The 23,550-nt window shown below is 42.3% G+C and overlaps 2 protein-coding genes across 8 annotated transcripts in view; one reads left to right on the forward strand and one right to left on the reverse strand.

The window, feature by feature from the left end:
• TADA2A (transcriptional adaptor 2A) overlaps window positions 1–11,511 on the reverse strand; it is a 62,345-nt gene extending 50,834 nt beyond the window's left edge. The window contains exons 1-3 of one of the 3 annotated variants that reach the window (XM_045299370.1): window positions 11,479–11,511; window positions 8,553–8,676; window positions 5,451–5,549 (exon numbers count right to left, since the gene is read on the reverse strand). Coding sequence is in view for 1 of the 3 variants with exons in the window: in XM_045299371.1 (XP_045155306.1) it covers window positions 5,451–5,475 (25 nt within the window). In the remaining 2 variants the exon portion in view is untranslated. Of the gene's footprint in view, window positions 1–5,450; window positions 5,550–8,552; window positions 8,774–11,478 lie in introns of those variants that run through there. The other 2 variants (XM_045299371.1, XM_045299369.1) reach the window with 2 other exon arrangements.
• Window positions 11,512–11,741: 230 nt separating this feature from the next.
• Window positions 11,742–23,550, forward strand: part of ACACA (acetyl-CoA carboxylase alpha) — a 332,267-nt gene continuing 320,458 nt past the window's right edge. For 2 of the 5 annotated variants that reach the window (XM_045299998.1, XM_045300000.1), the window contains exon 1: window positions 11,742–12,108. In XM_045299998.1, the coding sequence (XP_045155933.1) occupies window positions 12,071–12,108 (38 nt within the window). In that variant the 5' untranslated portion in view covers window positions 11,742–12,070. Of the gene's footprint in view, window positions 12,109–14,636; window positions 14,726–23,550 lie in introns of those variants that run through there. The other 3 variants (XM_045299999.1, XM_045300002.1, XM_045300003.1) reach the window with 3 other exon arrangements.

A 23,550-nucleotide genomic window follows, 5' to 3' on the forward strand; every position in this document is an offset into this window, starting at 1 on the left:
AATAAAATTCAAACTTCGAGTTTTAAGGATTCTATGGGAAAAATATTATGATGCAAGAAGCATCAAAAGATGGAAAATTACAGAATTAGTATACCAAAAATATTTAATAAATGTTCAACCATTTCATGAGGGTGGTACATGATCAAGAACCAATGGCACTGAAGGAAGAATTCCATGCTCACTGAAAGCACTGATACATTGAAACAAGGTTCCAAGAACTGGCAGAATATCAACAGAAATGCTTCAACAAATTGATGCAGTGCTGCAAACACAAGGGAAAAGCCAAGAAATTTGAAGATGGCTACCTGGCCAACAGACTGGAAAATTCCATTAATTGTGCTCATTCCAAAGAAAGGTTCTAGCAAAATGTGTAAATTATTGAACAATATCATTAATATATCACACAGTTTTTTAAAATTCAAAATTGTTTGTAGCGGCACATTGTCAGGCAGCTGCAAGAAATTCAAGCTGGAAAAAAAAAAAAAAGAAATTCAAGCTGGATCCAAAAGAGGACATGGGACCAGGGATATCACTGCTGACATCAGATCTTGACCGAAAGCAGGGAATACCAGAAAGATGTTTACATGTGTTTTATTATCCAAAGGCATTCAGTCATGTGATTCATAATGATTAATAACATTGAGAAGAATGGGAATTCCAGAACACTTGATTTTGCTCATGTGGAACCTGTACATAGACCAAACAGCAGCTGTTTGAACAGAATAAGAGGATACTGAATTGTTTAAAATCAGGAAATATCTCAAGTAGAAAGGAAATGTTTTGAAAATTATGATGGCAACAAATGTGCTTGACACAATGGATGGATGGATGGATTGTGATGAGCTGTACGAGCCCCAAATAAAATGATTTAAAATTTTAAAAATCAGGAAAGATGTGGGGCAGATTTGTATCTTTTCATCATATGAGTACTTATTCAATTTGTATGCTGATAATATAATCTGAGAAGCTGGCTACATCAAGAAGAATATCACAACAAGATTGAAGGAAGACTCATTAATTTGCAATGTACAGATGATACAACCTTGTTTGCTGAAAGCCAAAAGGATATGAAGGACTTACTGATAAAGATAAAAGACTACAGTGTTCAGTATGGATTACCATTCAATGTAAAGAAAACACATGTCTTCACTACTAACCCAAAAAGCAAAACAAAAACCTGGTAAAAAGATTGAAATAGTCAGGAATAGAATTTTACTTGGATCCACAATGAATGCTCAAAGCAACAGCAGTCAAGAAATCAAATGTCATATTGCACTGGACAAATCTTTGGCCAAAGACTTTGAATGTTAAAGAGCAAAGTGGCCACTTTGAAGACGAAGGTGTGCCTGACCGAAGCCATGGTATTTTCAGTCACCTCATGTGCATGCAAAAACTGAACATTGAATAAGAAAGACCAAAGAAGTGATGGATTTTCATTATGTTGAAGACTGTTGACATTACCACGGTCGGCAGTAGACCAAAGGAATCTGTCTTGGGAGAAGTACAGAGAGAAGGCTCCTTAGAATCAAGGATGGTGAGATTGGTCTCCTGTACCCTGGAAAAGCTATAATGAGGCTAGACCCTTGGAAGAGGGTCAACAAAAAAGAGAAATCCTCTCAATGAGATGTACCCACACAGTGGCTGCCACAGTGGGCTCCACAGACTATAACAATGGTCAGGCTGGCACAGCAGAGGGCGGTGCCTTGTTCTCTTGTCACAGGTGCTAAGAGTTGGAACCAACTCCATGGTATCTAACCACATCATTCTGCACACTGCTTCCGGAAAGATCACAGTCCTGCAAGTCTCATAGAGACGGTCTTCTGTGTCCTATAGGGTCATTATGAGTTGGAATCTACTCAAGAGCTATAGAATACAGGACTAAAACCGCTAATATACAATAATTTTTTTAAATTGGGGTGGGTGTGGGGCAAAATTCCTATCGCAGAAGACAAAACGCAAAACTACAGTACAAACATAAAAATGGCCCGTCATATTAAGTGATACTCTGCTTCATAGAGAAATAAAAATGAAAGCTATACTGAGATAGCTCTCATGCACTAGACTGGCAAAATTTCAAATGAGTGAATTTTTCTTAGTATAGCTGTGGGAAAGAAGCATTCTTATATATGAATGGATTTTTTAAAGTTCATGGGAAATGGAATGAAAAGATTATGGAATTTTTCCACAAACTCTTTAAAAGCCTCTCTCCCACCCCCAAATTGTTAGTAGGAATATAAAATGGCAGAACCGCCCCCCACCAGGGGAATTTAGCAATATCTAAGCAAAACTGAGTGTCTTTTGATCTAGTAATCCCACTTCTGAGAACTTCCCATGAATATGGAACAATATAGGAACAACTCAAAAGTACCTACAGAGTTATGCATCAAGTATCATTTGTAATTGTAAAATACTTAACGTTCAATCATTGGTTATTAGTTGAATAAGCTTTAGCATGGTCACAGAGTAATATAAAAATGTTTAAAAAAATAATCGGGATGATGGGGGGGCTAGCAAAAAGCATAAACAGTATGCTATCTTTTCTGTGAGATATAAAAAAGCATATACATACCTGTTTCACAAAAGAAAAGGCAGATAAACCAAACAACAGAAATTGAATATATAAAAGGGGTGAGGTGAGGACATATGGAGATTCAGTGGGAAGCTCAAACAGAGATTTCCAGAAAGACAAGGCCTATATTCTTCAGTGTCAGAGTTAGACAAAACAATGTAAGGCTGTGGAACTATTTCAGTCTAAAGGAGGCTAGAGAGATGTCAAAACTAAAAGCAAAGACCAAAATCCTCACAACTGGACCAATAGGTGACATCATGATAAATGGAGAAAAGACTGAAGTTATCAAGAATTTCATTTTAGATGGATCCACAATCAATGCTCACGGAAGCAGCAATCCAGATCAAACAATGCAGTGCATTGTTTATGACCTCTTAAAAGTATTGATAAACAAGGATGTTACTTTGAGGACTAAGGTGTGTCTGATCCAAGTATGGTACTTTCAGTCGCCACATATACATGTGAAAGTTGAACACTGAATAAGGAAGACAGAAGAAGAATCAATGCATTTGAATTGTGCCAGCAAAGGATATTCAAAGTATCATACACTGCCAAGAGGATAAAGAAATCTGTCTTGGAAGAAGTACAGCCAGAGTGCTCCTCAGATGCAATGGCAAAGACTTCATCTCGCATAATTTGGACATGTCAGGAGACACCAGTTCCTGGAGAAGGATATTACGGCTTGATAAAGCGGAGGGGGAGCGAAAAGGAGGACTGATGCAGTGGATGCAAGGCAATCAAGCATACGAGTAATTGTAGGACGGCGCAGGACCAGTCAGTGTTCCCTTCTGTTGTGCATAGGGCTGCTGTGGCTTGGAACGGACTCAGCGGCACCCGACAGTAACAATTACTGTGCATCAGATCACCTGGGAATGATTACATCGTTGAGCATCTGCCAAACCACTGGGGATCTGGCCTAGTCAAGCTGACACATATTTGGAGTAGGAGAGGTGAGAGGTGAGAGGTGAGGTAGGGAAATTTAATTCATGACCAATGGTAAAATATTCAAAAATTAAGATCGTCTTTTAATAATGTTTTAAAATTAAGATTTAAGATTAAAAAATAAAAAAAGAAAGACCTAACTGCTAACTGGATCCTGTCCTGGAAGGAAAAATGCCATGAAGGGCACAACTAGACAAAACAGATGGTAAGAGGTGAAATAATAGAAAATCCCTATTCATAAGAAATGAATATTAAAAGTATGAAGGGATAAAGGGCCATAACATATGTCACCCTCAAATGACAAGGAAAAAGAAACCATGATGTGTGTTGTCTATATTGGTCTCCTATCTATAGAGAGGATAGTCTGTATTGTTCTGTCTTCCAACTTTCCTGTGAAGTCTGAAATTCTTCCCAAATAAGTTTTAAAACTATTTAAAAGAGAGGTGGTTGTAAACTCCCAGCATTGGGCCAATTTGTCTAGGTTCTTTCTCCATATGATGTAAAATGAGTGTTGAACTACATAAGTGTACCTGAAGATTCCATTCTGCCTTAACCTTATATCAATGCCGAGTAGGATGGGAGAGCGGCAAGAGTAAATCGCCGTCTTTAACCACCCTGCAGTCGTCCAGACTCAGTCGATCCTGTGTGTTAGATTTTCTTGGCTGTAATCTTTATAGAACAGTTCACCAGGCCTGTCTTTCAAGGAGAATCTGGGTAGGTTTGAACTACCAACATATAGGTTAACAGCAATCACAGACTACTTGTGCCACTCAAAAATAAATATGTGTTAGTGGCCATCAAATTTTTCTTTCTTTTTTTTTTATCATTTCACTGTTTTTAAATCATTTTATTGGGGCCTCATAAAACTCATCACAATCCATACATGCATCAATTGTGTAAAGCACATTTGTACAGTCCTTACCATCATCATTCTCAAAACATTTGCTCTCCACATAAGCCCCTGGCATCAGCTCCTCATTTTTCCCCCTCCCTCCCTGCTCCCACCTTCCTCATGAACCCTTGATAATTTATTATTATTTTGTCATATCTTACACTGGCCGACGTCTCCCTTCACAGGGGCCATCAAATTGATTCCAACTTGTGACCCTGTGTGCACATTATACAGTTTTCAAGACTATTACCTTTTGGAAGCAGACCACTAAGCCTGTCTCTTGAGGAACAGCAGGGAGATTCAAACTACCAATCTCAATGACGGTATTTTGTGCCATTCATGACTCCCCAAGAGTAAAGGCCATTTTAAAAATTGCTGATGTGCAAACAATACCCAAAAAGTGGAGTCCTTTGAGACTCCACAAAACATCTAATAATGGGATTTCTTATTACTGTATATATTTTAGTATACGCCGACCCGAATATCAGCCAAGACACCTAACTTTACCACAAAAACTGCATTAAAATGTGCTGAAAAACTTGGCTTATACACGAGTATATACGGTATGTCAAATCTCTTTAGAATCAATTAAGTCTAATTTTTTTCTTTGTAGTTGAAGTTGCCTAAATTTCACACATGTACCATTCTCTGCACATTAAAAATATTATAGATTACTCTTAGAACATACATTCCATCTACAAAGGGGGTAAGCTTAGGAGGAATCAATTTCTTTTATTCTATCATGGACATTTCTTATCAAGGTACTAGAAACATGTTATTGGTTTTAAAGAGAAACCTGTGCTTCTAAAGTCCAGTTATAGGTTACCGTTATACCTGGTCCCTCTACATTTAGTTTTCTTATAGAGGTCAGATTGATATGTCTTGTGGCAAATATTCAGTGAGCAATTGGTAAGTATTGGTTGATATGATGCTATTGTTTTTTCAAGGCTAGATACACAGGGCTTTATTGTTTTACTTCAAGTGTTTTCTCCCTTGATCAACTTCCACTTCAGTTTTACATGGGACTTATATCCCCACTATACTTACTGCTAAAGGAACCCAAACGGTCCATTCCCTAATTGTCAACGTAGAGCTCCAACAAGATTTCAGAACTGGCCAACACGTACACCAGAGCTTGAAGACTCCCTATGGACAAAAGACATGGTACACGGATCAAGAAATTACTCAAAAGGGCATGATACAGAGAGGATAATGCAATATACTCAACTCTATTACGTCCTAGCTTTATAAGGATCAATTCTCTCTCAAACTATTTCCTCCTTCTGTAAAACAGGGCATGATAACATAATCTATCTCCCAGAGTTGTGGCCTACGTACTCCCTCTATAAATGCTACCTATTGATAACAAGCAGCAACATTTCTCTGTAGCCCTCTTTCATTGGAGGAGCTGACCCTCCCACATGGCGTTTAGTTCCCAGAACTGCACCTCCCCCACTCCCACAGATGCAACAGCAACTAGATCGCTTCTTATGGAAATGAGAATCTTTTTTTTAAATCATTTTATTGGGGGCTCATACATCTCTTACCACAATCCATACAAACATCCATGTGTCAAGCACATTTGTACATTTGTTGCCATCATCATTCTCAAAAAACATTTTCTTTCTACTTGAGCCCTTGGTATCAGCTCTTCATTTTCCCCCTCCCTCCCCACCCCGTGATAATTTGGAACTGTGAATCTTGAGTAAGACATAGAGGATTAAGGGAGTTTGAGTCCCGTCATTCACTAATAAGATTTTGGTCCATGACTCCTGGCTGCTGAGATCCCCAGAGTGGTTCAACAGCTCAGCTCTTAATTGTCTCTCATCATAGTAAGATTTCAACCCGAGCATCTTTACTGGAGACTACGGAATCACGCACAAAGTATCTCTGCAGGGAAAAATGAAGGCACATCTCACACTAGATGACTTCTACATCAGCTTTTTGGGCCATTTTCTCTCTTTTTTTTAAATTAAAAAAAATTTAACCATTTTATTGGGGGCTCTTACAGCTCTTATAACAATTCATACATCAATTGTATCAAGCACATCTTTTTTTAGATTCAACTTTGTGCTTGTTTTATTTTATTTTTTAAATCATTTTATTAGGGGCTCATACAAGGGCCATTTTCTTGTACTTTTCACATTCTACTTTGTGCCAGTTAACTTCTGGATGCATATTTTCCCACTTCTCAAAACCTAACTAACTCGGCACCATCACATCAATTCTGACTTACGATAACCCTGCAGGACAGAGCAGAGCTGCCCCTTTGGGTTTCCAGGACTGACGTCTTTATAAGAGCAAGCAGTCTACACTTTCTCCCACAGAGTGGCTACAGGATTGGAACCACTGACCCTGTGTTAGCAGCTCAATGAACACATTTTCCACTATGCCACCAGGGCTCCATTCCACTTTTACATTAAAGTAAATGAAAGCAGTGACAACATCCCATTCAAATTTATATGACTTTAAAAAAGTGCCAAGCACATAGGAGAACTCAATAAATGCATATGGAATGGGCTTGTTCTCCAGGAGTGACTTCTTTTACATTGTGATTTTTAACATGGGACAATAATGTATTAACTGTAGGCAACACTCCGATAACATGGCTGTTAGCTTTTCTTTTTTTATTGGGGTGGAGGGGGGTGTTCTCCCTCTGCTGTAGACCTAGGAAAAGTTGGTCTTTGAAGAAAATAAGTTTAGCAAGGGTTATTGTCTTCGGCTGGTGTGGGAAACTAACACTGAGGGAAATATGACTGGGACTTATTCCCTGACTGGTACGGATGTATAGAAAATAACCTTGTAGCCACTGTAGTTCTTTTGAATTTTACATATAAAACAAAAGAGGGAACTATGACTGGAACTTATTCCCTAACTGGTACGGAGGGAATGTGGAAGGCCAGTATTCACGGTAGGAAGGCCACCATTCTGGTAGTTGGAGCTATAGACCAAGTACATTTTCCTGTGGTAATATATCATTTCCACAGATTCTCCCCTTAACGCTGTGCTGCCTTAAAGTAACCACATGGTTGATTCTATCTCTCTGTAGCAGCAGACATTCCTATTTGCTCTATTTCTTCCTGCTGCAGTATCCAATCCCTCTCATACTTTTCTCCAGTAACAGATGGTAATAGGGGGACTTTATCCCCCATGCATGGATTCACAATGCTTGCCATAAACCTGAGGTTTTGGCTTGGCTACTTTAATATTGTCATCAATTTTGCCTTCACAGCTTTCAATGTATAGAATAACCATGTCACCCCTGTGGCTCTATTGGATTTAATACATAAAACAAAAGGGTGAATTGTGGGAAACAGAAAGATTTTTCCCAAGCTGTCTCCCTCAAATATATGCCAAACTTAGATGCTTGCTACACATGGTAAATGACTATACACTTGGAGGTCAACGAAAGTAGGTCAGAGGTCATTCTCCCTAAGGGTTATCAGTTGTCTACAACAATCAGACTCTATAGTCTGTCCCACCCTAAGAAGGGCCCACTCCCTTCCATAGGAGAACCGAGGGAGGTCAAGCCCACTCAAAGGAGACCAAGGTTGGGTCGCCATCAGGAATCTAGGGTCCACCTTTGTCATATGTATACTCCTAGTCCCTCCCCTTCCTATCATGTGTACACCCCTAGCTCATCCCCTTCCTGTTACGCTTATGCCCATTGTATACCCCCCTCCTATTGCTTGTATTGCCTATTGTACAACCCCTTCCTGTGATGTCCTTACCTGTGATTAGGGGTCATGCACACCCCTAAAGATATATAAGCCTTGGTTAGCAATAAACTGCTCTCTCCTGCCCTGTACCTTGGTTAGCAATAAACCGCTCTCTCCTGCCCGGTACCACCAAGAGGAGCTGAGGTGAGCATGCTACCATAAAATGTGTCTGACTCCATTATTTCAATCTCTCTTATTCTCTGATTTTACTATAATCTTTACTTATTATGGCTGTACAATTGTGCCTATTGGACCCATGATGATTTGTTAGGGGCTGACTCCCCTGACAGGCTGGGCTCTCTAAAGAAGCAAAACAAGTAAACCTTATATATGTGTGGTGTGTGTGTGTGTGTGTGTGTGTGTGTGTGTGTGTGTGTGTGTAGAGAGAGAGAGAGAGAGAGAGAGAAAGTTTTATCAAAAAATGGCTCACAGTTGTAGAAGTAGGGAAATTCAAGCCCAAGGTTCAAAGTCCATGGATCAGATGTCAAGCTGGATACTTCCCCTGACTTGTATAGCTTTGGGGTCTGATAAATCCAAGGTCAGCAGGCTAGTGGCTGCAGAAGTGAATGAATCCAAGGTCAGAGGTCAGATAACGGGTCTCTTGATGACTTCCAGGATCAACAGGGAGGTTGTGGGGCTAAAGTCCAAAAAACCAGAAGTCAATGAGTCAAATGCAGGATCCAGACCCAGTAAAAAACAAGCTTTCTAAGCTACCACTTACATTGGAAGTGGCTCACACCCCAGAAGAGACCAATTACATCAGGGCTTCAACCTAAGTAAGGTGTTGCATTCTGTCCCAATCTGATGATTTATCTGCTTACACCAGATCCCATTATGGAGGTGATTACATTGTGTTAGGTCACAACAGGAGGAAGTACTAAATCTTAACTGTCAAAACACTGAGAATCCTGGCCCAGCCAAGTTGACCCCAAATCTATCACAGGTATTAAGCACTCAGTAATAAAAAATGGTCAACATTTATTGAGCTCTCCCCGAGTTTTTGGGTGGTGCAAATCGTTAGCGTGCTTGGCTGCTAACTGAAAGGTTGGAGGTTCCAGTCTACCCAGAAGTGCGTTAGAAGAAATGCCTGGAGATCTACTTCTAAACAACCCAGTCATTGATAATCCTATGTAGCAGAGTTCCACGCTGGCACCCAATGGGGTGGCTGGGTCTGGTTCCATTCTACCATGACAAAGCAGGTGGTACTCCTGAATATGGCTTCTTTCTGTAGCTTCACAACCCTCTAGCATGCTGCTTTTTTTAAAAGCATTTTCAATTAAAAAATTATTATTAATCAGGAGTTAATAATAGATCATTCCATAGTTGAATCACATCAAGCAGTATTGTACAATTGCTACCACAATCAGTTTCCAAACATTCTTTTGCTTTCTGGACTCCTTAATATCGTCTCCCTTTACCTCCTCCACCCCCCAAACCCTTATTTTACTTGCTGTTCCTATAGGGTCACCAGTCTCGAGTTGCATATAGCAAAAAACAGAACAGCATATAACACAACTTCAAGAGTGTGAGCTCCAATGATACAACACCTCTGAGCTACATCGTAATATGAACGAACAAAACGAAAATACAGAAAACGTTGAAAACCAGATCAGGTCCAGAGGAAGAATCAACCGACACGGTGTTAACTCTTCAAGTCAGATTTACGGCATGCTCCTTTTTCAGTAGTGCCTGAGACTGTTACTTGCATAATTATCTTACAGGTTGTGGTTAACAGATGGTTAAGTGAAGAATGTGGGGACACTGATAAGCCATCAGCTGTCAGCTTTCTCTTTGTCATATGCATAGTGTTTCAATAAGCAGTCTGTTTTCTTCTCTTTCTACAAGAGGCCCCAGCTCTAACACTAACATCCTTAAGAGAAAACAAACAAAAAACACCACTAAAGACACTGTCATCAAGTCAATTCCAACTCATAGCAAACCTATAGGGCAGGTTAGAACTGCCCCTTGGGTTTCGGAGACTGTAACTCTTCATGGGAGTAGAGAGCCCATCTTTCTTGCAGAGGCTGGTGCTTTCGAACTGCTGACTGGGCCAGGTCGGGACCATGCAGCTGCCTCTCCCAGCTCTTCCGAAAGATAGCCTGCTGGACTGTGAAGCCCCTTCCCCCGCCTCTCAAGGCCAGAGCTGGACTGTGCAGCCCCTGCCTCCAGCCTTCCAAGGAGCTTATCTGTCCGGGCCGGGTCTGTACAGCCCCTTCCCTCGGTGTTCCGGGGTGATTGACTCACAGACCACGTCCTGACGCAGACCCTGAAGGCCCTCCCTCCCCTCATCAGTACACCCGTCCTTGGCTCAAGCCCTATGTATGTCCCACTGCCTCACTGCCAGACGTGATTTCCCTGACCTAAGTCATTGGGTCTCGGAACCCGCCCGGGGGCTCAAGATGCCCCCATCCTTCTCTGCTCCCCCTTCCCTCCCGGGAGTTCTTTCCCTGCCTCAGTAAAGCCTTTCTCAACTTCACATTCCTGGCTAAATTCTATCTGTCCTGTCTCCAACCTCTCATCTGGGACCGGGACCGACAGGATGGACCTCTGCACAACTCCGTCCTCCGTTTTCAACCTCTCACGGACCTTGCGACTTTGAGGTAGCAACCCAGTATGTAACCACCACCGGAGCTCCCGAGGGGAAAAACCAAACCAAACTCACTAGTATCTAGGAGATGCCAACTAATTGTAACCCTATAGGGCAGGTAGAACTGCCCCCTGTGGGTGTCTGAGACTGTAACTCTACCGGAGCACAAAGCCTTGAGAGAAGGGGACAAACTTGCCAAATCCAAATAAGCTACTGGCAGGAGGGGGGCAGGCTGGTATTGTGGGCCACACAGGCGTTAGGTGGTGCAGAGTACAGCGGCAGGAGCTGCACATTTCCAGACATGGATTTAAACCCTCGCTTCGTTACTTGTAGGATGTTGGGCAAGTTATTGCACACCTAAAGTTCGGTTCTCCTCGACACTGAAATGGGAGCGAAAAATGCGAGCTTGGAAGGCCTACATGAGGACTCAGAGTGCAATGTCAGGGACGTGACACACTGCAGCTGTAATTCGCATGACTACGCGTTCCTTTGCGAAGATCAGACCAGCGTGTACCTAGGGCAGAGGAGCGGCCCAGCCCCAGGGGCGGGCACGTGAGGCTCGCCGTGGGGAGGGGCGGGGCCCGCGCCGCCCTCCCCGCCCCCCACCCCCCAGCGCGGCGTGGCCTGGCGCCGCCCGCCCACTGCGTCGCGCTCGGCGCCACGGCGCGCCCCCTTTCCTCCACCCCTGCCGCCTCTCGTCGCCCCGCTTCCCTCCTCGTCCTGCCAGAGGGGTTCGCCCCCCGCCGCCCGTCCAGATCTCGCTCCTCACCTCGCCGCGCTCCCCTGCTCCGCGCCCGAGAGCCGCCGGCCGCGCGCACGCCCTTTGGCTTGCGTGCTCGCTCCCGAGTGGCGCAGCCGCGAGACCGCCGCCACCCCTTCGCGGCCTCCGCCCCCTTCGGCCCGTTCCAGGCTCTTGCAGCCGGAAGCCTCCGCCCAGGCCCGCGCCGCCGCCCCCGGCCTCCCTCCCTGCCACTCCTCTGACTTTCGAGTGTGACCTGTAGGCGCTAGTTCCCGTGTGGCGCTATGCCTGTCGCCAGAGACTGCCTTGTGCATGCTGCCATTTGAGCCCCTTCACGACTCGGTGCTGTTTTAATTTTGATTTTTTTAAACCTACCTCCCCTGGCTCCCTCCCCACCCTCCGCCCACCTAAGGAACTGGGCCCAAGGCCGGCGGCGGCGAACAGAGGCCCGCTCTCAAATCCGGGCGTGGAATGCCACCCATGGAGTATCCGGACAGTGTGCAGCGGTGAACAGAGCACGTTGTGTTCAGATGCTGCTGGAACATCGAAATTGCCTTCCTTGAAACAATTTCATCACCTCGTTGGGCTTCAGAGGCTCAAACTGAGGCGCAATGATGAGAGGATGTGGTGGTCCACTCTGATGTCAATCTTGAGGGCTAGGTATGTCCCAACATCTCTTACTACTACTAATAATTATCTTAATGGCCACAATTTGTCCGGTACTTCTTGCATGCCAGGCATTATACAACGGTTACACCAAGCCTCATTTAATCTGCAAAAACAACTGTGATAGGCACAATTATTACCCCATTTTTCAGAGGAAACAAATTAGGCTTCACGCACAGTCGGGCATATCTCCTTTTATTGTTCTTTGCTTAATTGCCCTTCCTAGTTTTGTTTTCTTTTTATAAGTTGAATTTTGTGGCAACCCTTTGTGGAGCAAGTCTGTAGAAGCCATCGAAACGCCTGGGTCACATTGTGATCATTCTCCCAATATCGGAGACTTGTATCCTATGCTGTTGCACACTCGAGACTGCAGTCTAACGTAAACTAACTTTTCATACCCTGGGAAGCAGTCTGCCTGGCGCGCTTTGTTGAGATACCAACTTCGTGTGCGTAGCCTGGAACCAAACCTGCGATTTCCCTGAGGTTTGCCTGTGAATACCTTGAAGGCACATGCTAGGAAGGGTTGGGGAAGGGAAGTCAAACCTTGGTTCATTGTATCAGGTTGTTACATCTAGTTACAAGTCGGGCATTCAAATATGTGCCTGACTTCTTTTACACTTCCTGCCTGTGCTGCCTCTTGTTTTTGTTGTTTAGTATCTAGGTAGTACAAGTTAATGGTAAAAAAATCAGAAAATTAACAGTACAAATGACAAAAACTCGGCTCCTATCACTTTCAACTAACAAGTACTATTTTGGGATAGACCAGCCGTTCTCAACCTGTGGGTAGCAACCCCTTTGGGGGTTGAATGACCCTTTCACAGGGGTTGCCCTATTCCTAACAGTAGCAAAATGACAGTTCTGAAGTAGCAACAAAAATAATTTTATGGTTGGGGGGGTCACCACAACATGAGGGACTGTATGAAAGGGTTGCAACATTAGGAAGGTTGAGAACCACTGGATTAGACTCTTCCAGAGGCCCTATCTGGTCAAGTCAATAATTATAGGATAGTTCTATATCTGCTACATCTTGAATATCTATGTATGCATCTGCTGAACAATGTTGAATGCGCTGTCGAGGCCCTGTTCTAGGTGCCGGGAAGTCAGCAGTGAGCAAAACAGCCCCTGCCTCATGGAGCTTATTTTGTTGTGGGGGAGATTGACAAGTAAAAGATAATGGCCGGGACTGTCGATGACAGTAATTTGGGGGATGCTCTTTTAGGTACACTAGACAAGGAAGGCCCATTGGTGGAAGGGCTTAGCAGCAGTCTAGTCATTTAGTGAGCAAGGAAGTGACGTGAGGTTTTGGAGGGAAACTTCTAGAAGAGAAGCAGAGGTACAATGACTGTGCAATAGGAACTTCTTGGCACGTTGAAGAAACCGCAAGGAGACCGGTGTGCCTGGAGCAGAGCAAACTGGAGAAAGGGTAGAAAACATACCAGGAGGCAAATTACATATCAGCTGGTAAGCCATTGTTGGATTTAGGGCATAGGATTTAGGTACTAGGATGCCTTAGAAGGGTTAATAGCCCAGGGGTGGTCACATTTGTTAAAAAGGATCACTCTGCAGCTGTGCTAGCCTTTTTTTTTTTTTTTATGCTAGCCTTTTATACAGTAGTTATTTCATAGATGGTTTATTAATGAAGACATTTCACCCACAGCTTTACAACCACTTCCAGCACCCCACACAGTAGAGATAAGGTCAAATACTTAGGAAATAGCCTCTTGTTCTTCTCACACAAACTGGAACTTCTTTTGAGACTGGATCGGGCATACAGAAGGGGCCTTGGTGGCAGAGTGGGTTAGCATTGGGCTGCCAATTGAAAGGTTGGTGGCCAAACCCACCAGCTGCCCTGCAGGAGAAAGTTGAGCCGGTGAGGTCCCATGAGGATCTGCAGCCCTGGAAACTCATGAAACAGTTCTCTGCCAGTAGGGTTAGTGTCAGAGTTGACTCCATGGCAGTGGGTTTTGGTAGGACATTTATGTGTATATCTCCAAATGTGGAAGGCAAGATTGTCAACAAGCTAAAAATGAGTCATCAATGTGCTATTGTAGGAAAAAACAAAACAAGAAACACCATTCTCAAGTAATACTGAGATCTGCTCATGGAAAATGTAGCTTTCAGGTTCCTGCAATGACCTTTCTTAACTGGATGTTAGTCTTCATTAAAATTCTAAGCTCCAGTTTGGTCAGTACATTTAAGAAATACATGGAGACATTAAAATTCATAGCAATAGGAAGAGCTACACTGATTTAAGGCCTTGCTTTTCTGGATTGGTTGGGTGAATAATAGTATCATTATGAGATAGGAGAGATCAGCCGAAGGGGGGAAAATTAGAAAAGAAACTAAAAGTTAAATTTTACATCCGTGTTTTATAATCCAAGCAAAAACGACACTTGTGAGTGTGGAGCTCAGCAGGAAAGTCAACTATACAGTTGCATTAGAATTGTTTCTTTAGATGTTTGACTTCCCTAGACAGAACTTTTGAGGACAGGAATTGTGTCTTTTCTTCTTTGTAACTTCAGTGCCCAGAAGTGTGTCCTCAACGAATATTTGTGAAATGAGCAAGTGAAGGCAAAGGGATGGATGAAGTCACTCAGGCAAAGTGTATAAGGTAAAAAAGAGAAGATGTAACACTCCGTGCTTTCACTGCAGGTCAAGCACCTTACAAGTAGGATAACCATGATCCAATTGTGCTCAGGACATTTCTGGTTCATCTCGTTGTCCCCACATAACTGATTAACAACACCCTGTAACATATCTAGTTTTTACAAGAAATTCTGTGGTCATTCTTTGTAGAACACCCTTCATGGTTTAGCTTCTTCCTATTTCTTTATCATCATTACCTTGTCTTACACTCCGTTCTCCAGCCAGAGGAAAGCATCTCCAGTTCTGCCTCCAACCTTCACTTGTCAAGGTAACTCTTACCGCAGATTAGACATCACTTCCTCAGGAACACCTGAGACCTCCGTTGTCCCCCACCCCCTCCCACAAGTCTGGGTAAGTAGTCTCTTCCATGGTCCCAGTGCTCCTTGTAGTTAATGTCATAGGAGAGAGAGCTAATTGCCTAGTTTCTTGTTCATTAAACAGTAAATTCCATGAGGAGAAGGATTGTAGCCCTAAGGTAGTACTAGAGATGCCCTATACATATATTTTGACCAAAGGCCTGATTCATTGTTAAAATCAATATTTAGTAGAAAATGAATAGTCCCATCATAGAGCACACTTCTGGAATATAAGAGGAAACAGATATTGTAAAAATAATTTAGTTTGTTTATAATTACATCTAAATTTCTGGAATTACATTTTAATAGCTTGATAGTATGAACACATACAATGATTTCTCAGCACTGTCAGCAGCTACATTGTTCTTGTGATCACTTCTCTAAATTTGCTTTATGAAACAGATGACAGATATTTACTTTCAAGTAAATCGTGGAGAGGAAACCTACCCTAAGGGGAATCTGTGTTGAACTTCAGTTGGCGATCTTTTTTATTTTTAATCATTTTATTGGGGGCTCATACAACTCTTATCATAATCCATACATACACCAATTGTGTAAAGAACATTTGTACATTTGTTACCCTCATCATTCTCAGAACATTTGCTCTCCACTTAAGCCCCTGGCATCAGCTCCTCATTTCACCCCTCCCTCCCGGCCACTCCTACCCTCATGAGCCCTTGATAAATTATAAATTATTTTGTCATATCTTGCCCTGTCCGACGTCTCCCTTCACCCGCAGTTGGCGATCTTGATCAAGGAGTCCAAACAATTTGTTTCCTGTCATTTTTACCAAAAGATCTGCATCCAGTGGTATCTAGAGTTAGTGTCACTTGTGGGGGACCAGCCTCCACAACTGAACGGGTCCTAGGAGGTGGTTGTGTAATTGAAGGGTAAATTAAAGAGACATCAGACAAGGCATTCAAGGGCTCACCTCTTCCATGAAGACTGGAACCAGAGATGGGGTGAACGACGTATTCTCTCACGGTTTATATAATGTTGGGCATGCAAGTCATGTCATACACATATGAAACAGGAAGGGGTTGTATTAAGAGTCACACACGTAACAGGAAGGGGATGAGCTAGGGGTATACACATGACAGGAAAGTATATATGTAATAAGATGGGCGGGTTCTAGGGTTAAGATGGTGCCTATTGATGTATGTATGGATTGTGATAAGAGTTGTATGAGCCCCTAATAAAATGATTTAAAAAAACCAAAACAACAACAACAAAAAGATGGGGCGCCTAACCCTGGTGATTTCTGAGCTGGCTTGACCTTAAGTGCCCCTAAGCTCTTCTCCAGGGGAGCAGTTTATGATCCTTATCAGAAGGGAGTGGGCCATGCTCAGGGTGGGTAGTCTGATTACTCTTAATGCAGACAACCTTCAGAAAGATAGCCTTCAACCATTTAACCTTCATGAGTATAGTAACCTTATATTCTCAAGGTTGAATATAAATACCCACCCCTTGAAGGGGAATAGCAGAAATGTGGGTGAAGAGAGACAATGGACAGTGTAAGATATGAAAGGATAGCAACAATATATAATTGATCAAGGATTCATGAGGGTGGGGTAGAGAGGGGGGAAAAACGGAGCTCATACCAAGGGCTCAAGTAAAAAATGTTTTGGAAATGAAATAATGGCAACATATGTACAAATGTGTTTGATACAGTTGACGTATGGAATGTTATAAGAGCTGCAAGAGCCCCCAGTAAAATGATTTTTTTAAAGTATAGTAGCCATATGCTTGCAATCAGCACCTTAAAATTGGCTTATTATTGGGGGACTCTGGGGAAAGAATGTGACTGGGATGCATCTCCAACCCACGAACATGAAGGCCTCCCAAATTTCTTAAAATATGAGCAGAGAGATGAGGTGTATCATCTCTTACAGAACCCTTAGCCATTTTTATTATCAGTTTTATTCATAGAATAATATATGATCAATATAGTTGTACATAGATTGAATGTAGTATTTCTTGGATTGTCTGGATATTGAACTAACAACAAATTTGTAAAATCACATTGAATTAACATTATTAGTAAGTGGAAAAAAATAGATTGGTGAAGAACCAAGATCTCTCTTTACTGATAGTAAGGTTCTAACATCATAATTCCTCAACTTGGAAATGTGACTCATTATAATTAGTATGATCCATTTCATCAAAGCATTTTCATGAACTACAACTTTGTATGGTTTACACTGCTTTCTGCATTTTTTCAGAAGCAGGCTTGATATTATAACATATTGCTGCCTTCATTTGCATTTTTATATCTATTATGTTTGTGTGCAACTACTATATCATAGTTTATTTCAGAAAAATTGGAAAGCTTGGTTTTTTTGGGTTTGTTTGTTGTTTTTTTTAAAGCTTGGTTTGGAGACTTTTCACTCCAGTTTACATCAGAGATGGCTTATTTATACTTAAAAGTGATTATTCTAATTTAGTAACAAATTTGAATAATGTGCCTTGATCATCTTACAAACATGCTGTACTGTCTGGATAGATTTGGAATAACAGATAAGTATTTTGAGAGTAAGCCAGAAAGGATTGCTACTAGGGCTCCAGTTCATACATGCACAGGTTTATTCCAAACAAAATGTGTTTAAACATGTCTCTGCCATCGGTGGCTGGCTGCAAATAAGTCCTCTCAGTAATAACACTTGTCTATGAGATTAAAGGAGGACCGAGGGGTCAAGAGGGACATGGTCGCAATGAGGAGAAACAGCGAGATAAAATAAGGATTACAGATGGGGCGTAGGGGACTCCTGAAGCAATACACACTTCAGGTCCAGAACCTTATTCGAGGGAGGTTTGTGTGCAGTTTTTGTCATGTGTCCTGCTTTCGTGACACGTTCCCACACATAGGGATTGTTGGTAATTGCTCTGAAGGCAAACAGCGAAACAAGAATCTTTAGACAATTAGACCATGGTGTGGAGGGAAGTACAGTATAACTGACCACCTGCGGAATGCTGTGTTTCAGCCATTTACCAGGGAACGGAAGAGAAAGCATTTCCTTTAACTTAGATGAAGGGCAGACTTTTAGAGTATCAGCTCCCTGGAAAGAGCGGACAGCTTTTCCTCGTGGCCTTGCTTAAATCTTAGACTATGACAACGGTCCTGTCTTGCTTGAGAAAGAAAAATGAATTACAGATCCTCCCATGAATCCACTATGCAACTCAGAAGCTCGGCAATTCTGAAGAACAAAATACACTGTAACACCATCTGCTCCCACACTTGTCTAAGTCCCATTAGGGTGCTTTCTAAAAGTCCAATCAAAGCCTCCAAGGGGTTGTGCTGGGCCAGTTAGATTCAAAACAGAAAGAGCAGTTCAGAAGGTTATGCTTTGCTGTTAGGTTCCATCAAGTCAGTTCTGGTTTAGAGTGACCTCATAGAGCAGTGGCTCTCAACCTTCCCAATCCCGCAGTTCTTTAATATATAATCCCTCATGTTGTGGTGACACCCCCCCCAACCATAAAATGATTGTTGTTGTTACTTCATAACTGTAATTTTGCTACTGTTGTGAATCAGGTGACCCCCGCGAAAGGGTCGTTTAACTCCCCAAAGGGGTCGTGACCCACAGGTTGAGAACCGCTGCACAAAAGATCACCAAGTCCTGTACTGTCCTCATAATTGTTCTGTTTCAACCCATTGTTGCAGAAAGTTATCAAGCCTGTGCTTTGGAATTCCAAAGAGTTAATCTTGATAGAGTTTTTCAAGGGACACAGGCTTATGATGAAGAAGTTTCAAGATAATAAAAAGCTGTGTTGTCACCAGACAAACCTGGAACTATTTTTTTTTCTTGCTCTGTTTTTCTTTTTCTTTCCCCCTATGTCTATCTATATAAGATAGGCAGGACAAACAATTCCAAGGAGAAAACAAAGGGATAGGCGGTTTCAGGGGGACATAGGAGAGGAGGGCACAGGGAGGGGCGTGGGAGCCAACAAACTCAGGGATAAGATCAAAAGTTGATGGCAAGGAGTGCGTATAATGCTTGGTGGAGTTTAATCCAGTCCAGTGTATCCAAGAGGAATCAGTGAGAGCTGAAGGGAAGGTGAGCATGATAGTGGGATAGGAAGAAAGTGAAAGGAAATAGAGGAAAGGAATAGGGTGCAAAAGCTATTTATAGAAGTAAATATACTAATTTATAATTTATATTGAAAGGGATAGAGACCAATGTACATATATTTATTTTTAACTATGGTCTTTGGACCTCTACTCAAGGTCTCCCTTAACACAAGAACACTTTGTTCTAATAACCTGGCACTCTTTGATGCTCACCTTTCCTGACACGATCTGAAGATAAAATGGGTACATAAGTAAATGTGGTGAAGACGGGATGGTGCCCGGCTGTCAAAAGATACAGCGTCTGGGGTCTTAAAGGCTTGAAATTAAACAAGTAGCCATCTAGCAGGGAATCAAATAAGCCCACATGGAAGAAGCACACCGGCCTGTGTGATCATGAGGTGTCAATGGGATCAGGTATCAGAAGTTCCAAAACAAACAACTATATGATGCAAACAAGGGGGTTTGGAACGGAGACCCAAAGCCCATCTGTAGACAATTGGATACCACACACACACACACACACACACAGAATAGTTATAAGGAAGGGATGATTCAGCTAAGGTGCAATATAGCACCAACAAAACACATGACATTTCTCTAGTTCCTAAATGCTTCCTCCCCCCAACTACCATGACCCAGTTCTACCTTACTAATCTGGCTGGACTGGAGAACACACACTGGCACAGATAAGAGCTCTAGACACATGGAATTCAGGACAGATAACCCCTCAGGAACAGTAGTGGGAGTAGCGATATCATGAGGGTAGGCAGATGACCAGGGAGGGGGAGTAAGGAGGAACCCATCATAAGATTTGATATATAGTTCCCCCACACACACACCAAGGGGAAGAATAACAGAAAAGTGGGTGAAGGAAGACAATGGACAGGGTAAGATAAGAAATAATAACAATATATAATTGATCAAGGATTCATGTGGGTGGAATGGTGGGGGAGGCAGGGGAAAAAAGAGCAGCTTATACCAACAGTTCAAGTAGAAAATGATTTGGAAATGATGGCAATATATGTGCAAATATGCTTGATACAATTGACATATGGAAAGTCCCCAATAAAATGATTTTTTTTTTTAAAAACTGCATTGGTGACAAAAAGGCCAAGAAAGTTGCATCAGGGAATTTCTTTTTCATCATGACAATGCATCTACTAATTCTTCAAAGGTAGCAAGGGCTCTCCTGTGAGCATTTTGTTGGGAAACCTCACCCCATCCAGCCTCTAGCCCAGATCTTACCCCTTCAAACCTTTTTGTTCTTTTATTTTTTAAGATTTTTATTCTTAAACCTCAAAGAACATTTAAAAGGAGCATGATGATGTCCCTGGAGGATACCAGAGCTGCTGTGGTGGTGTAGTGTAAATCAGAGTACAGAATTCTTTGGGGAAGCCTTAGGGAGCTGGAAAACTGTCTTCAGAAGTATATAGACAGACCTACATGGAGAATATGTCAAGAAACAATAGCTTCACATTTTGTTGTTTTTGTTTTACTAGGATTTCCTATGATATTTTACCAATACCTTTTGATTTTTCCTTATATATACATACATATATAAATCAAGGATTATTGCCTTAGTTCCTTTGATCTATAAAATCTGTATCTACTTCGTTTGTTTGGATAAAATGACTGGCCTAGAATAAACACAGCATGATGGTGATGGTGGTGGATTGTTGAGTTGCCATTCCAGGCTTTGACCTTTTAGAAGCAGATTGTCAAACCTGTCTCCTAAGGATCCTCTAGATGGATTCAAACCACCAACCTTATAGCTAGTAAGTGCATACTATGCCTCCCAGGTATTTCCCATCTGTGATTACTCATTCTGAAACAATCTGTGTGCTGCCACCGTACTCAAATTGGAGACTTCTGTGGAGCCATCCAGACTTGTGCTTCAGGAGAGAAGACAGCAATTCATTTAGAAATAACTTTATAACATTGTGAGTTACAGTCAATGAGTACGGGAAACTATAAGAACATAAGACAAAGGAACCTAATCTCATACAGAAGGATCAGCACATGAAATTCATCAAAAGTAATACTCCATATAGGAACTTTTTTTATTTAAAAAAATTTTAATTGTTAGGAGTTCTTACAGATATCATAACATTCCATAGTTTGTAACATTCCATAATTCAGTCACATCAAGCTGTACTGTGCACTTTTTACCACAATCAGTTTCAAAGCATTCTCCATCTTATTGACCTTGATATCAGCTTCCCTTTATCCCCTCCCAACTCCTTTTTCTTTTTTTTAATATTAAGATAGGGGTCTGGGGGAAGGTGTAGGGAAGAGGAGAGGAAGGGGGAACTGATTGCAATGATTACACATCCCCTCCTGCAGAATGAACAACAGAAACATGGGTGAAGGGAGACCGCAGTCAATGTAAGATAGGAAAACAATAATTTATAATTTATCAAGGGGTCACAAGGGTGGGGTGGGGGTAAAAAGAGCTGATACCAAGGGGTGAAATGGAAAGTAAATGTTTAGAAAACATAAGTACAGGGGCCAGCCCCAATCCCAACTACATGGATGGCCCTCCCTCCCTGCAGAATCCAGAGGACAGCACTGAAGCTACAGCTCAGGGAGAGGGACATCAGAGCACACAGGAGCAAATGAAGGGAGAAGAAGAGAGTGGAGCACATCCTGGCCTACCAAGCCCTGAGGACCACTCAGAGCAGCCAAAGCACAGAGAGGACCATAGGGCCGGCCCCACTACAAGACACGAAGTCCCTCACTGACCCATAGTGCTTCGGGGTCAACACTGGAGACACAGTGTGGGAATTGCCCCCGATTTGACCCCACCACACTGAGATGAAACACTAACAGTGTGCAACAGAACAGCAAGGTGAACAGAACAACAAAGTCCCCAGGGAATACCATGAATAGACTTTGGGGCCAGAGAGTAGCACCCTATCTGACTTGACCAAAAACACTCCTAAAGGTCAACAAACAGACCTTGAACTGTTTACAGGCTTTTCTTTTTTATGCCCTTGATTTGTTGTTGTTTTGTTTTCTTTTGTTGCTTTGTTTTGTTTTTTGTGCATATTATCTCTGCAAGTATATCTAGATAAGATAGGTGGGATAAACAATCTGGAGGACAAAACAACAGGGGGACATGGGAGAGGGGAAGGCGGGGGTTGGGGGAGGAGTGGGTGTAAACAAACCCAGGGACAAGGGAACAACAAGTGATCTAAAACTGATGTCATGGAGGGTGTAGGAGGTCTGGTAGGGCTTGATCAAGGGCAGTGAACCTGAGAGGAATTATTGAAAACCAAATGAAAGTTGAACATGATAGTGAGACAAGAGGAAAGTAAAAGGAAATAGAAGAAAGACCTAGGAGACAAAGGGCATTTCTAGAGGTCTAAATACAGACATGTAAATATATTTATATATGACAATGGGGAAATAGGTCTATGTACATGTATTTGTAGGTTTTGTATTAAAGTAGCAGGTGGACATTGAGCTTCTACTCAAGTACTCCCTCAATGCAAGAACACTTTGTTCTCTTAAACTGGCATTCTATGATGCTCACCTTCCTGACACAATCACTGAAGACAAAGAGGGTATATAAGCAAATGTGGTGAAAAAAGTTGATGGTGCCCAGCTATCAAAAGATATAGCATAGGGGTCTTAAAGGCTTGGAGATAAACAAGTAACCATCAAGCCGAGAAGCAACAAAGGCCACAAAGAAGAAGCACACCAGTCTGTGTGATCACGAGGTGTCAATAGGATCATGTATCAGGCATCAAAGAATAAAAAAAATCATATTGTGAATGAGGGGGAGTGAGGAGTGTAGACCCAAAGTCTCTCTGTAGGCAACTGGACATCCCCAGAAGGGTAGTGGGGAGGAGACGAGCCAGTCAGGTTACAGTATTGGATTGATGAGACAGACAGCTTTCCTCTAGTTCTTTAATGCTTCTCCCCGCCCTCCCCACTATCATGGTCCCAATTGTACCTTACAAATCCAGCTAGACCAGAGGATGTACACTGGTAAAGATATGAACAGGAAACACAGGGAATGCAGGACAGATAAACCCCTCAGGACCAATAATGAGAGTAGTGACACCAGGAGGGTAAGAGGAAGGTGGGGGAGAAAGGGGAACTGATCACAATGATCTACATATAACTCCCTCCTTGGTGGATGGATAACAGAAAAGTGGGTGAAGGATGACCGGTCAGTGTAAGACATGACAAAAAAATAATAATTTATAAATTATCAAGGGTTCGTGAGGGAAGGAGGGTGGGGGAAGGAGGGGGAAAATGAGCTGATACCAAGGGCTCAAATAGAAAGCAAATGTTTTGAGAATTATGATGGTAACAGATGTACAAATGTGCTTGACACAATGAATGTATGTATGGATTGTG

This window comes from Echinops telfairi, unplaced genomic scaffold, assembly GCF_000313985.2.
Source record: "Echinops telfairi isolate 266 unplaced genomic scaffold, ASM31398v2 ScPeMD7_7458;HRSCAF=8496, whole genome shotgun sequence".
Lineage (NCBI taxonomy): Eukaryota > Metazoa > Chordata > Mammalia > Afrosoricida > Tenrecidae > Echinops > Echinops telfairi.